The sequence below is a fragment of the Zea mays genome, chromosome 9 (genome assembly GCF_902167145.1).
Source record: "Zea mays cultivar B73 chromosome 9, Zm-B73-REFERENCE-NAM-5.0, whole genome shotgun sequence".
NCBI lineage: Eukaryota > Viridiplantae > Streptophyta > Magnoliopsida > Poales > Poaceae > Zea > Zea mays.
This window is the reverse complement of record NC_050104.1, coordinates 97,673,017-97,687,739: the sequence shown is the minus strand read 5'-3', so window position 1 is coordinate 97,687,739 and position 14,723 is coordinate 97,673,017. Positions and strand designations below refer to the sequence as shown.

Here is a 14,723-nt window from a genome sequence, read left to right as displayed (position 1 = left end):
TATCACGCTGACCATTGTAAGAACATTGCGGATTTTTATCTTACCACTGTCAATATTTATGCTTAAAATTAAGGATGTTTATGCTCAAACATGTGGATGCGCCCATCAATGTCCCGCATGCATATTTTTCGCATGTTCTGTAAAAAGAAATCCCTTAATTTATGATGTTCTTAACTGCCATTAAAATCAAATCCCTCAATCAACTTCCTTAATCAACTCTCCTAATCAACCGCTTAATCAAATCCCTTATTTTTATGATGGTCACATGGACGTGGAAGCATGGACGTGGAAGCTGTTGGTGGAGAGTGAATCAACATTTACACTGTTATCTATCACTATCTATGCTCCAACTACTTGAGGATTTTTATGATCAGTAGTACAAGACATCAGAGTTACCAACGCTCACTTTGGCATGATTACGATCATAACTGAGGGTTTTTACGCTTAAAATTGAAGGTTTTTACGCTCGAACATGTAGATGCATTCATCGGTGAACTGCATGCCAGATTTTTACGCAGTGTACCAAGTTGCATAAATATCTATATCGTGTAGCATAATTAGTATAATTATATATCATAAATTGGTTGTAACGAGCCTAACTACATGGCTGTTGGAGCGATCCTCCATTTTTTGCGCGCATGTAGTGAAAACAAAAATATCTTCTAAAATTTTCGTACATACAATAAAAACTCACACGATCAGACATAATTATCCGATCTATCATAAAAATATGATCTATATGCATGCGTGTGTGCACGTGGTCCAGTGGCTGGACGAGGTTTTTATGCTATCTCTATGAATATTTATGTTATTTCGGTGATTGGCTGATTGTTGTGGAAAGAATGCAACATCACGATCGTCGGTCTCGTGTGCTGAACAATTCTTTGGTTACTTTATATTGGTTTTGATCTGAACTGAAAAATATGTCACGGCCCGATCAGGGAAAAATATAATATGAAAACATTTGTAAAAATTAATAAAACATATAAAATACATTATATGGATAATAGAGCTTAACTAGCTCAATTGGGCTCGCCAGCCCAGAAAGAAGCCCGAGATCAATCGCGAGCCCATCTTTTTATTGGAACCTGACGTTTAGTGCGCTCGCAATCGCAATTGACTGTCTCTGCCAGTGGATAATGATACACCACCTCACCAGCAAACGTCTTGAGCTCGTGCTGGTGATCGCGACAAGCATTGTCCCTTTTACCAAATCATCGTCTTCTCCTCTCCCGCGCCGAAGCTTCCTCGGACAAGTGCGGCGTGAGTAAGAGACCCGGCGGACAAGAAACCTCTCCCCCCACCTTCGTTGCGGAATTGCATCGCCTTCGGCTTGAGCCAATTGACTTGACCTCACTCCCTCCCGTGAGTTTTTCCTCCAATTATTATAGTGCATTGCCTGTAATTGTATTGTATCCGCTGCGGTGTGACTGCCTGCCCCCTTGCGCCTCGCTTCATCTTCTTGTGCAAAGCCCACCTACCTCACTCCCGTCGTCCTCTTCTTCCTCCTCGCCCTCGTCGCGGAGCGGAGTGGAGGCGCGCGTTCCGGGACGGCACGGGACAGGAGCGGAGGTGAGTGAGACCGAGCCCCACGTGGGTTGCTGATTCCGTGGTCGGATCTTGTGGAGTAGAGTACTAGCCCTGATTTTCTTCGTACGCGGTCTCGATGTCTCATGCCAGCAGTCTGCCCTCATCCACCCACCTCCCCCCACTTCTCCCATCCCCTCCGTCATCATCTCTTTGTTTTTCCTCTTGGCGAGGACGCCGAATTCTCGGTTGGCTTAGGCGGTGGGTGGATCAAATCGAGTCCGGTGAGTTCATCCGGTGTTGGTTCCTAACTAGTATTCATGTTTTCTTACTCCTATTTGCCATATGCCGAAATCGAATTTCGTTCAGCCACCTTTCGTCGATGTTCGCATACGAACTGACCCACTTTCTTTTTAAAAAAAATTTATAATGGTCGATACTCAATGATGGCCATGGAAAGTTTGCAAAAGGAAAATTTTGACCATGGAAAGAGGTAAACGTGCTGTATGCCCATTACTGGCAACGGGATCCCAGGCATGAATTGGGAATCTTTCAAAAGGTTTACTTGTAAATCGATGGGTAAAGTTCCGTTGAAAATTCTTGAGAAAGATGTTTTTCCTTAATGAGCTACTGTATGCTTTATTCCAGTTACTTTTTTTTATAATCATTCCAGTTACTACATATTGGTGTCTGAGGCCCTGCAGCCAATGACGTACTTATGTATTATCATAATCTAGGTATCTAGATTATATAATCCACCTAATAATTTGTATTGTTTGATTGTCTCTTAACTTATTTAAGCTGGATTATATAATCTAGAGAGTAAACAAACAGGACCTGAGTACATTGATGTTTTTTCTTTCCTTTATTTTACCAGGAAGCTCATCTGGGTGTTGGCCTCATCCCCTGCACAAGCTGAGGAATGGGGCAAAAGGACTCCAAGCCTTCAAATGGATATGGCTACTCTTCTGATTACGGGGGTACTTCATCGGGATATAACTTGAGAAATACTGGAAGTACGTCCTCCAGTTATGGCGCGAGGTATGTGCCTTCTTCAGAGAACAATGTACAGCCAGAAACACATGCCAGGTTGCAGAGGAAGTATTCCAGGATTGGTGATGACTATCGTTCTCTGAGTCAGGTAATGCCTTGATGGCATGGCCACATCTTTTGCTGGCACTCTTGTCTGCATTGCTACTTTTGGTTTGTGTTTTCCACTAGCTTGGTAGAATGGCACTGTTCTTCTTTTGGGTTCAACCATCCTTTGTGAACTTTAGAAGAAATTATGTTTACAGGATTAGATTCCACAAGGGTTGTATTGCCGCACTCTCTTCACTACTTGTTACTGTCATGTAGGAGTATTAAGCAATATGAAGATTATATGCTTGTCATTATAATCAATTTCGTAGTTTGCTTCAGTTCCTTCAGTGTTCAGTCAGATAGGACACCTACTGTAGTCTTGCGCACTATTTCTTCCCTGAGTACTGTGAACCTGAGGTTGTTACTACACCAGTTTTTATATGGTTCTGTACTGTTACAGGTGACTGAAGCTTTGGCGCAAGCAGGCCTTGAATCTTCAAATCTTATCGTAGGCATTGATTTTACAAAGAGCAATGAATGGACAGGTTCGCAGATGATATTTCCTTTTTTACTTTAGATACATACTTGTGTTTCTCTATGTATACTCTGTGCTGCACTGGTACTCATTACACACTAAGCTACCAGATTATTTCTTGATTTGCCTGGTTTTAGTGCATACCTTTTTTCAGATCTAGTAGTAGTTGCCTTTGCCTATGTCAAAGCTTGTGGTTTACTATTATTGATTGAAGAGATCGGTTTTACCTGTAATGCCACTGACATGCTAACTTCTCATCTGTTGTTTAAAGGAAATCATGTTAGGGAAACGATTTTTTCAAAAGGATAAGCTAGCAATTAGTACTGCCTCACTGTAGAAAGGATGCCTCAATAAAACTCTTGTTGCTTTGGTCTGATAATTGTCCTTTATCTGTTGTTCAAGCGTACTGCTTTTCAGTTTGAACATGGAAAAATGTAATTGTACAATCATACTACTTTTAAGTTTAAACATGCAAAAATCCATGTTGGATCATAATACTTCTCGGTTTTCATTTAACTTGTAAAAAAATCTATGTTAGGTAAAATTTCATTTAATCGCCGCTGCCTACATGATATTGGAAACACTCCGAACCCATATGAGCAAGCTATATCTATTATTGGAAGGACACTTTCAGTATTTGATGAAGATAACTTGATTCCCTGCTTTGGATTTGGTGACGGTAATCATTTAGTTGCCTTTTTCTGATGAACACTTCGTGGGTTTTCAGTAACATGTTTAAAGCACAGCGTTGAATTAGTGCTTCTGTTTTCTTCTGCCAGCATCAACTCATGATCAGGAGGTATTCAGCTTTTACCCAGAGAACCGCCCATGCAACGGATTTGAAGAGGCACTAGACAGATACAGAGAAATCGTTCCAACTCTTCGATTAGCAGGTTTGTTTAGTGAAGATTTAATATAGATTATTTTTCTCTCTTTTGTTTTTCTGAACCAAAACCAAGCTTGCTCTTTCGTAAAAGGGAGAAAAGGAGCAGAATTGCAATTTTACATCGTATTATAGCTAGCTATTTTTGAAGAGAAATATTGTAGGGAAGCCCCTACAGTAAAATTATAGCTAGCTATTTATTACATGGTAGCTAAAATTTAAGTAGTTTGTCAGGGAGAGAATAGCATGTTAAAGTATGTATAGTTTTAATTTTGTAACAGGACCTACATCTTTCGCTCCGATGATCGAGACAGCAATTGGAATTGTTGACAGCACTGGTGGTCAATATCATGTTCTTCTGATAATCGCAGATGGACAGGTTGGCGAATACATGGTCATTTTTTTTGTTTCTGTTGCCTGTTATTTCTTATCATTAAGTGGCTGTCAGCAGAACTCTTTTCTAGTGGAACATTTTGGTTGTCCATCCTTTTTTCACTTGGATAAAACTTCTGCTAGGTTACCCGAAGTGTCGATACACAATCTGGACAATTGAGTCCACAGGAGCGGGATACTATAGATGCAATAGTAAGAGCAAGGTACTGTATCTTATTGGGGCTTTGAAAATAGTACCTTCACGTTCTACCTTGTCTACTGTCACAACAGGGCAAACACAGAATAACATCTACCTTTTAAAAAAATAAAACAGCCAGTTCCCCCTGTCAATTGTTCTTGTTGGGGTTGGTGATGGACCATGGGACATGATGCACCAGTTTGATGACAATATACCTGCTCGGTCATTTGACAATTTCCAGGTGATTGTTCTACAGACTATTTCTAATACGAAACGAAATATTCTGGTTCAAAAATGAATAAGCATGGAAGAATTCTTCACTTTATGCAGTTTGTGAACTTCACGGAGATTATGTCAAAGAGCATAGCAGCTGACAGAAAGGAGGCAGAATTTGCATTGTCAGCGCTGATGGAAATCCCTACACAGTACAAAGCAACACTTGATCTCCAACTCTTAGGGTATCTAATATAGCTTCACAATACCATACTGACTCCATTAGAACTATATTCTGAGCTTTGAGCAATAATGTGCTATTTGATCACTTTATTGTTTTTCCATACTGCTTCAGCCGCCGCCAAAGAATAACTCCAAGAATTGCTCTGCCGCCACCAACAAGGACTGCTTATTCACGGACTACTAGCTTTAGCCAACAGTCTGGTGTTTATTCGCGATCAAGTAGCTTTGACCAACAAACAAGTGTCTACCAGCAACGTTCTGAGAGCTTGAAACAGCAGCAACCTGCAGCCCCAAAGGGACCTGACACTTACGTATCAGAAAGTGCTCTGGAGGACAGAATTGTATGTATATCTTTCTTATATTCACCATCCCCCGTCCATTTCATGCCCAAATGCAAAGCTTAAACTGCAATACTGGAGATTTGGCCTTTACCTGTGGTCTCGGCGTCTTATTAGGATTGTTTATATGCCCCATTGCATTTTGTTTCTTTAACTTCTACAGTAGAATATGGTGCCTAATCTAATTTGGCTATTTCTCTTTTTTTCTCGAACACTAATTTGGCTATTTCTCAGTTTACTTGTACCTTATATTCCATTGATCTACCAACTATAATATAATAATGGCTTCCAAATACTGAAACAAAGGGTACTCGAGGTTTTGAGTTCCTTTCTACTGATGAAATGAAATGTGTGCTACAACATATGTTCTCTCAAACTAAGAGGCCTGGCCCATTTTACCTGCAGCTGTGCCCCATCTGCATGTATAAATCGAAGGACCTTGCATTTGGGTGTGGACATCAGGTGCGGGAACCCTTAGCCAACAATACTCGACGTTTTTACTAGACATTTACTGTTGTGCATTCTAGGTGGTTAACGTACATGTACGTATTGCAGACTTGCTATGAATGCGGGAGAGATTTGGAGCGCTGCCCTCTGTGCCAGCAACACATAACCACGAGGATCAGGCTCTACTGATTTGAAGCCAATGGGATTGAAAAATGTTCAGAACCAGCTTTGATGCTACTGTGCTTCATCATTTTGTAATTCTGAATGAGATAACACTGTCTCAGTAGTTTCGCTACACTAGTTATGCCAAAAGGAAGCGCACCAGAAAATAATGTACAGATTTTTCCTCCTTTTATCTCTTTTGTTAGGTAAACAAGTTAGACAGCAGTAAAATTCTGAATGAGATAATGGATATTGTGAAGCAAAACTATCGCCATGGAAAATATGCATTCTGTATGCAATGACCCCATGGATTAAAGCTTCAGTAATAAGTAAGATGGTCACATCTATATATATTGCACTTATGTTCCAGTAATACTGTACATTGCGAGCTGCAAATAGATCAACGTGTTGTGTGTGTGTGTGTGTGTATGTTTTGCTCAAATAGGAGCCGGACGAAGAGAAGAGAATTTAGTACACAAACACTAGTGTAGCACATATATCTCGGCACAGTCCGAGCGCTGCGACGTGGGACACAAGGATTGGGTCGGCACAGTCAGCAGTGGCGGCTTTAGTACTTGTACCCCTTGACGTACAGGCTCTCGGAGGCGGCGGCGTCCCCGGCGCCGGAGCCGGCGTACTTGCCCAGCGCGGCCTCGGAGTTGGCCTTGCAGCGGATGACGAAGGTGGCCTGCGCGGCGGCGACGTTCTCCTTCTTGCCGACCCACTTCTTGAGGGTGCTCTGCTGCAGCGCGCGGCCGAAGGAGAAGGACAGCGTCCAGGGCTTGAGCACCTCCAGCTTGTTCATCGCGTCCAGGTTCTGCGTCGCCTCCTCCTCGCTCTGCCCGCCCGACAGGAACACCACCCCGGGCACCGCCGGCGGCACGGTGCGCCGCAGCGCCGCCACCGTGTACTCCGCTATCACCTCCGCGGAGACCTGAAAAATCTTGCGTCCATGAATTAATGGACGATATATTATATGCATGGTCGGACAAGAATGATCGACGGTCGAGTCGTCGACATGCCTTGGGGCTATCGGAACCGGGGGTGACCATGTTGGTCTTGAGGAGCGTGGCCTCGAGCAGGACTTTGTGGTCGCTGAGCGACTTGTAGAGGGCGGCGAGGACGCGCTCCGTGGCGGCGGCGCAGGTCCCGATGTCGTGGCCGCCGTCGGTGAGTATCTCGGGCTCCACGATGGGCACCAGCCCGTTCTCCTGGCAGATGAGCGCGTACCGCGCGAGGCCCTCGACGTTCTGCCTGACGGCGAGCTCGGAGGGCTGCCCCTGCCCCGCGGGGCCGACCTTGAGCACGGCGCGCCACTTGGCAAAGCGCGCGCCGGCCTCGTAGTACTTGGCGCAGCGTGCGCCCAGGGAGTCGAGGCCCTGCGTGGTGGTCTCGCCGTCGGTGCCCGCGATCTCCACGGTGCCCTTGTCGACCTTGATCCCAGGGACCACTCCGCCCGCGATGAGCACGTCCACGAACGGCTTCCCGTCGGAGGTCTTCTGGTACAGCGTCTCCTCGAAGAGGATGACCCCGGAGAGGTAGTCGAACACGCCGGGCGCCGTGAAGAGCAGCTCGCGGAGCGCCTGCCGGTTCGACTCCACGTTCTCGAGGTTGATGCTGGACAGGCGCTTGCCGATGGTGCCCGTCGACTCGTCGGAGGCCAGGATGCCCTTGCCCGGCGTTGCGAGGCACTTGGCGGTCTTGATCAGCTCATCTGCGCGCGCGCGCGTATTATGTACTGTACTATATGTGCATCTATATGCTGCAGCTATTTATATCTCGCCATATTATTTAATCTCTCGTTTTTTTTATCTATCACAGTTTAGTTTAAAAATGAACTAGCGGCAAATATTTAAAAACAAAGGTAGCTTTTTTTATTACTTCTTCAACCCGAAATAAATCCGAGGCCAACAGGGCAACTGACGCTGTTCATACAATGTTCACGAATGTTTCCTAGCTGTACGCGCCACTGTTCAGTACTGTATATAACGCTGTTCCTACTGTTTCTTCCTGTTGGCAAATAGTGTTTACCACTGTCTATGTGCCGGCCAGCAAAGCAGACTAGTATAATCAATCAACTACTCCTAGTAGTTTCTTCTATAACATATGTCTACAAACAGCTGTATCGACAGACGAAACTGCGCTGACTTGTTTCAAACACAAGAAATTCTTAGAAACATCCCAGAAATTGTTAAAAACTCAGCGCGTACCAGCGCGACTACAAAACTGCTACAGAAACAAATTCTTACATGCAAAAGTAATCTTTCTAAGACTGAAGCATCACCTATGTGACTTTGAAAAGGCATACAAGAGTATATTCAGCGTGACTTTGAAAAGGCATACAAAAGTATATTCAGCCAGCGTGACTTTGAAAAGACATACAAAAGTATATTCAGCGCGAGCAAGAACCTGTGTACTTCCCCACAAAGGCAGACATGGTGACCCTTTCAGAAGTGGATGGATCAAGGGAGCAAAGGAGCAAAATCCAAACGCGTGTGGCCGCAGAGCAGAGCCTTTTCCAGCGGCCACCCTTTATAAACCAAACCTGTCCACACGGAGAGGAGACGCGTACGTGATTCATGGCCTCATGGGCCTTTGGAATCCCCATCACCCGTTTCCGGATAGGGGAGCCGCACTCTGCGCCACCCAAATTCAAACGCTTACGAAACCGTGCTCGCAATTTCTTTTTCCCTTTTACGACAGAAAAGATGAAAGAAATGAGCGCCATGGGCGTTAGATTGTGGCCCAGTGTTCAGTGAGATGTTTTGTACAATGTACTTTTTAGACTAAGCTGTTGTTCCCAATGTACTACATTACAATTTTTTTGCCCCTAACAAGCGTTGGCTGGGTCCACAACATCCTTTCCTCACAGTTCACCTCGGTGCTTCAACTGGCATCAAACTTCTGAAATTAATGAAGCCGCACAGGCTAAACGACAAAGCCACAAAGGTGCTAGATCATCCACTAGAAATACTGCAATCAGCACAGGAAAGCAGCAGTCCTGCAGAAGCAAAAAAGATTACAGTCAGGTAAATGAGTAAAAACAGAAGGCATCAGAATTGGAAAGGGAAAATATTGTGTGGTAATACTTATATTATACAGCAGGATTTGCCATGGCATGCGAAAAGAATCCTGTCTAGAGTTGCCAGATGACGTAATCACACATTTTTCACAGGAAAAATCAAACTTCATGTTGAATTTCTTAACAGCTGTTCAAGCCTATCCAAAGTTCCAAACAACAAAGGTTTTGGTATTGGAGGAGCATTCATAGAGGTAATTGTTAATGTTGGAAACCCTAACCCTAATTAGGGTGGGCTGTTGTATATATATTAGGTGTGTACATAGTCTGGACCAAAGCCCATTACAACAGCAAAACACACACAAATAAGCTAACTGTTAAGGGCTTGCTTGGAAGTAAAGTATTTTTATAGTTTCTAGACAATATCATGGTTTATAAGAATACTAGAGTATTTTATGCCAGTGAGGTGTTTGGTTGCATTTCTAAAATCTATGTTTCAAAACCATGGTATTTTAGATACAATGGTATTTTGAGTATTGGAAACTCTACTTCAACCCAAAGTTTCATGACATGGCTAGCTTTTTGTCTAATTTAAATACTATGGTTTACAATGTTGTATCCAAACATTAGATAATATTCTTGGAGGTGACCAAAACTACGGTATTATTGTTGTCAAACAAGCCCTAAGTGTATGAATGCCTATATGGCCCATGAGGTTCTCTATATATGGTTATCTCCACTAATCCCAAGGCTTGGCGGGCAAGTTACACGCAGGCATCTTGACAGACACTGCCTGCAGTCATTGTTATCAATGGTCCGAGGAAGGATCGGACCCATTTGGGAAATGGGCCTATAATATGCAGTCTTTTCCTGTATTTGCAAGAGACTTTTTCCACGACTCGAACCTGTGACCTCCTGGACACAACTGCGCAAGGCAGTAGCTTTACCACTGTGCCAAGGCTCCCCTTTTATCAATCTCTATGTCAATATGAACAAAAGTGTAACAGGCTGAAATAGATGGCGAAAGCAACTAACAGGTGAACTCATCGCCCAAAGCATCTCAACACTGAGGACACAACGGCAGAAGATATAAACTTCATTCCAGCAGATCCACCAGGGAAGTATGAGATGGCATAATATGCTAGGGCAAGGACCTGAAAAATAAGAGAAAAGTTTCTTAGTTCGAAGTCATTATACATCATCACAGGGTGTCAGGCTCACAACTTTTTTTCTCGAATATGCAGGAGAGTTGCATATCATTACATTAATAGAAGAGTGTACAGAGTACACAAGGCCAAAAGGCCGCTACAAAGTCACATCAGGGGAACTAAAGTAGAGACAACAACATAAAAAAGAACGATCAACAGAAAACACCATATGGCCACTAACCAACACTAGGCAACGACATACCCTTGGCCCCAGCCATCTCCCAAGAACTAATTTCATTTCCTGACATAATCATAATCATAGAGATGTTTGGTCTAACTCCATTGAACACGCAGTCGTTGCGATGTCGCCATAGAGTCCAAGCTCCAGACTGAGTATAAGAGTTCTATGGCTTATTCAAAAAATAAGGTTTCTCTTCAAAGTTAGTTCCTACCAGCTAGCAGGAAGAACAGAGGACGCTCCTACTTATGCTGAAAGGGGTGAAGGTGCATATCACATAAGAAAGTCTAGTAGTAACATTGTGCAAGAGGATCACAGATTGTAAAGAGGGTGTTATCACCTGAAGCACAGAGAAGAAAACAGAAAGTATGTAGCTATGAAGCACCATTGACACGTAGATCGTAGCAACCATGCTCCCGACAAATCCCATGGTGAAAGGTAATCTCTGTGAAATAAGGAAATCAATTCCAGGAAATTTAGCACAAATGTGTGGTTCTTGACAAAATATTGAAAGATCAGCATATGAACTCGTGATATAGGTCATCAACTATCCACAAACATGGTACACCAAGAGTCAGCAAGTTATCTTGTAACTTGCAGAAGCAGGTTATAAGATAAAGCTAATAGATGCATATTACACTCCACAACGACATCGAGGAAATACAAGGATAGATTCACTGTGGTTGCATGCTAATATTTCTTAACTTAAAACAAAGCACACTCAGGACCTATATAGAGAATGTCTTTGCCAAATCAAGTATAAGGTGCCAATCATTGCCAATGCATCTACAATACAAGGTTGGTTTTCTGTTAAGGTTGGGTAAGTCTACCCACAGGCTAGGGACTGTGTTTCTGTAAACCACCATAACTGTTCCACAATTGGATAAACACTTGATAATTTATGAAATTATCAATACACTAAAGATATGATATGCTACAATACCAAAGGAACTTGGTAATGTGAATTCCTTTTTACAATACAATGATATCTGGAAAGGTACCTAAATGGTACTTTTACACAAAAATTAAGTGGCATATTAGATGTTGCTCCCTTTTTCTTCATTTCGAGATCATTACATGCCAAGAATAATAATATGCTCAGTTCATTGTGTAATTCTTTCAACTAGAAAAAGTAGTGTAGGCTATGCCATACATAATTGTTGTATAACAGGTAACACTAAGATAAGAAGACCGGGTGAGTCTACCAGCATGCTAAGGCTGGTGTTTCTGTTCATGACCACAACAGTTTGAAATTGGACATGACCTTGATAGTTTATAAAATTATAAAAATTCAAGGATATGATACGATACGTTGCAATACAAACTTGATGAGATAGCTATAAATGGTATTTGTACAAGAAAATTTAGGCCCTGATTGGTTGATGGCCAAAATTTGGCTGACAAAATCAAGGCAAGCTAAGTTTTTGGTTGCCATGGTTTGCTTCCAAACTTGACAACATCACACATTTGTCTTCTAAATGATTGGCAAAAAATATTACCCAACCTTTGGCAACTTTTGCTTGCCAAATCTTTGGTGAGGCAAATTTTGGTAGCAAAACCTTCATCACGAGACAGTATGCACAGTTCAATGAAATAAAAGTTAACATGGCAAATAAAATACAGATAATGTCACAGAACTTCATATAATTCATAGTGAGAAATCAAAGCTTATGAGAGTATGAGATGAAAAAGTTTGCAATAAAAATATGTTATACCTCTTTGGAAATCATATGATAGAGCTGATTCTTAGGCCCTTTCAGCGCAAAGAATGATCCAATTATGAAAGCACATCCCACCGTGAAACATATTGCAAACTTTTGTGGCATTATCACCATGACTGGCAGAAATATCGTGAATGCGATGAAAACTAGGAATACACCACTACCAAGAAACAGACCGAAATACATGAGAGATCTGCCAGATGGAACACTGCTTGTTGTGGACTTAAAGCTGCCTGGAAACCCTTTAACACCTTTTGAGACCCTGGACAAATAAGAATAGCAGAACACATTAGTTAGAAACAAAAATCAAATTTCAAAGCAATGTCCGTATGAAGGTTAAATAGAAAGGGGCTAGCCCAAGGCCACTTTTTATACATATTCATTTGCTTTACCCTATTGGCCTTTTCTTGTTTCCCAGCCTAACAAAACAAGTAATTCGAATGCCATATGGTGCTGAAATGTTTAAGCAGTTCAACATCAATCTTCACAAAATTTGTCAAAACACAAATTCCTACAGTGATATTGGCTGAAACCAAGAATGTGCATACCCTAAAGAAATTCTCTCTAGCTAGTTCAAGAACCCCATTTGTAATTGAAGATTACCATGGGAAAGCAAAACAGTTGTTGGCCAAGATTCCTCCAGAGCCCAAAAGGAACTTGCCATGCACCTTGTCTATGCTACCTCGAGCTCTGAAGCGGCAAATTATTCGTGCTCTCCTCACAATTTCGGACTAACGAACTCAAATCAAACCCATACATCACATTCAGCGCAGAGATGATCTGAGAACTGACTACGGTCCCTTCCATTTTGCAGTACAGCTGCAAGCAGAACTAAGTTAGCTCTGCTCCTATCGCGCAGGGCCTAGGAGAATACTGAGCGCTCCCCTAGCGGCGAGAAGAGAGAAGAGGGACGAGGGGCCTGGGGTTTACGTACACGCCGAAGGTGCCGGCGACGCGGTCGTTGGCGGAGCGGACGGCCGCCTCGATGTCGATCCCGAAGCCATCGCCCGCGTCCTCAGCGGAGCGGGCGGCAGCGTAGGAGTTCCACTCTGCGAGCAGCGACGGCTGCGATGAGGACGCCGCAGACGAGGAGGAGGGCCCGGAGCCGGAGGAGAACCACGCCTGCATGTCGGGCCCACAGCGCCAGAGGGAGCGAGGCTGGGAAGCGCACGGGAGAAAGGAGATGCAGGGCTTGTGTGAGCCGATGTAGCCAACAAGTAGACATGGCACTTGGTATCCGCCGGGCACCGGCCCCGCCCTCCCTCAGTCTCAAAATGTTGTCGCTATTTTATTCATCTAACTTTCTGACGTTTGACTAAATTTATAAAAAATAATAACAATACTTTTGTCTCTAAATAATTTTATTAAAAAATAGATTCAAGTATATATATAATAATAATACTAATTATATACTATAAATATTAACATTTTATTTTATATATATATATATATATATATATATATATATATATATATATATATATATATATATATATATATATATATATATATATATATATATATATAAGATCAAAGTTGAAAATGGTCGATTCCTCAAAAAGCGAGAACAAACAATTTAAGGAGGGAGTGTTTATTTAAGGTTATTTACTTATTTTATGCAATTTTTAGAGACAGTTTAGATCTCTTTATTTTAAAGAAATTAGAATTTATTTAAATATGTACTTTCCAAATTTAGATATAAGCTTATCCTAAATTCATAAGATCACTAGTCTATATTTCTACTCTTTAATTTATAACATACTCTTTAGCTTGCTCTCTTAAGACATGTTTGTTTAATCACAATCCACGTGGATTAAAGAGAATTTGGTGGATTTACAAGTTAAAATATTTTCTAATCTATTCCAATCACATTCAATCCATATGGGTAGAGATAACCAAACATGACTTACCATTTTTACCTCTGCAGTTCTTTGGAACATTTAGAAACCTAGAAATAAAGTTTGTTTTCAGGAAAAAAAAATGGCTCAAAAAACATGGAGATGCCTATGTTCAGCATAGGCTTCATAGCTCTACGGCAGTGAATAATTTTGTGCCCACCAGAAAAGTAAGAGCTTGTCGAGTTGTTGAGAGAAGGCCGAAGGACCACATTAACGAAAATTGTTGCTTTAGGCTCTGTTTGGGAGAGCCTTCAAGAATTTCAATTTCGTTCGAACTTTTTCAACCCAAACAGGTCCAGCTCCACGAGCTTTAGTTTTAAAAAAATCAAAACTAGAGGCCCGTTTCATGAAATTCATGAAGCTCCTTATAGGGTGCTTCAAAAACACTGTTTTTATATCTCCTCATGAAGCTGTACGAAAATTACTCACCATGCCACTGGTTACGCAACATATAACTTCCGTTCTCTCTGGCGACAACCCACTAATCATCAAGGGTAATCAAGGAAACCCACACAAATCAATTGTACTATAGAAGTTGGAGTCCATATACAAACCAAACGCTCCTGGAACTCACCTTAACAATTTACTGGAGTTGTTTTATAGTGAAACTAGAAAATCAAAGCTGAAGTTTTTGAAGCAAAGCTCTCTCAAACAGACCCTTAGTGTGTCTTTAGAAAAATGCATTCGAAACGTTTATCTA

General features: G+C 42.0%; 3 protein-coding genes across 5 annotated transcripts; 1 reads left to right on the top strand and 2 right to left on the bottom strand.

Annotated features, from left to right (window-relative positions):
• Positions 1-1,111: 1,111 nt before the first annotated feature.
• Positions 1,112-6,372, top strand: LOC100281056 (copine-1). Of its 3 annotated transcripts, XM_035962231.1 has the most exons (13): positions 1,175-1,365; positions 1,473-1,572; positions 2,405-2,668; positions 3,068-3,152; positions 3,681-3,821; positions 3,922-4,035; positions 4,307-4,404; positions 4,542-4,621; positions 4,732-4,837; positions 4,927-5,054; positions 5,165-5,393; positions 5,796-5,852; positions 5,946-6,372. In XM_035962231.1, the coding sequence occupies exons 3-13, from the start codon at positions 2,450-2,452 to the stop codon at positions 6,024-6,026; spliced, it is 1,338 nt and encodes a 445-aa protein (XP_035818124.1). In that variant the 5' UTR covers positions 1,175-1,365; positions 1,473-1,572; positions 2,405-2,449; the 3' UTR covers positions 6,027-6,372. The 3 variants fall into 3 exon arrangements, with proteins under 3 accessions (XP_008658552.1, XP_035818124.1, NP_001147447.1); XM_008660330.4 differs by lacking the exon at positions 1,473-1,572 and having other exon boundaries at positions 1,112-1,365; NM_001153975.3 differs by lacking the exons at positions 1,175-1,365; positions 1,473-1,572 and adding an exon at positions 1,762-1,811 and having other exon boundaries at positions 5,946-6,273.
• Positions 6,327-8,497, bottom strand: LOC100274515 (uncharacterized). Its single transcript, NM_001360605.1, has 3 exons — positions 8,409-8,497; positions 7,022-7,713; positions 6,327-6,933 (listed from the first exon to the last, which is right to left on the bottom strand). The coding sequence occupies exons 1-3, from the start codon at positions 8,434-8,436 to the stop codon at positions 6,568-6,570; spliced, it is 1,086 nt and encodes a 361-aa protein (NP_001347534.1). The 5' UTR covers positions 8,437-8,497; the 3' UTR covers positions 6,327-6,567.
• A 221-nt stretch (positions 8,498-8,718) lies between these two features.
• LOC100284148 (uncharacterized) lies at positions 8,719-13,312 on the bottom strand. Its single transcript, NM_001157045.2, has 5 exons — positions 13,060-13,312; positions 12,120-12,387; positions 10,745-10,849; positions 10,054-10,172; positions 8,719-9,000 (listed from the first exon to the last, which is right to left on the bottom strand). The coding sequence occupies exons 1-4, from the start codon at positions 13,251-13,253 to the stop codon at positions 10,062-10,064; spliced, it is 678 nt and encodes a 225-aa protein (NP_001150517.2). The 5' UTR covers positions 13,254-13,312; the 3' UTR covers positions 8,719-9,000; positions 10,054-10,061.
• Between the last annotated feature and the right edge of the window lie 1,411 nt (positions 13,313-14,723).

Coding starts and splice junctions, on each gene's coding strand:
- LOC100281056 (XM_008660330.4), top strand. CDS start 2,450: ATGGGGCAAAAGGACTCCAAGCCTTCAAATGGATATGGCTACTCTTCT. Junction 3,822..3,921: donor CTGCTTTGGATTTGGTGACG/GTAATCATTTAG, acceptor TTCTTCTGCCAG/CATCAACTCATGATCAGGAG. Junction 5,853..5,945: donor CATTTGGGTGTGGACATCAG/GTGCGGGAACCC, acceptor TACGTATTGCAG/ACTTGCTATGAATGCGGGAG.
- LOC100274515 (NM_001360605.1), bottom strand. CDS start 8,436: ATGTCTGCCTTTGTGGGGAAGTACACAG. Junction 7,714..8,408: donor CTTTGTGGGGAAGTACACAG/GTTCTTGCTCGC, acceptor GCGCGCGCGCAG/ATGAGCTGATCAAGACCGCC. Junction 6,934..7,021: donor CCGGTTCCGATAGCCCCAAG/GCATGTCGACGA, acceptor AAGATTTTTCAG/GTCTCCGCGGAGGTGATAGC.
- LOC100284148 (NM_001157045.2), bottom strand. CDS start 13,253: ATGCAGGCGTGGTTCTCCTCCGGCTCCGGGCCCTCCTCCTCGTCTGCG. Junction 12,388..13,059: donor GTCGCCGGCACCTTCGGCGT/GTACGTAAACCC, acceptor TTATTTGTCCAG/GGTCTCAAAAGGTGTTAAAG. Junction 10,850..12,119: donor ATCATATGATTTCCAAAGAG/GTATAACATATT, acceptor CTTATTTCACAG/AGATTACCTTTCACCATGGG.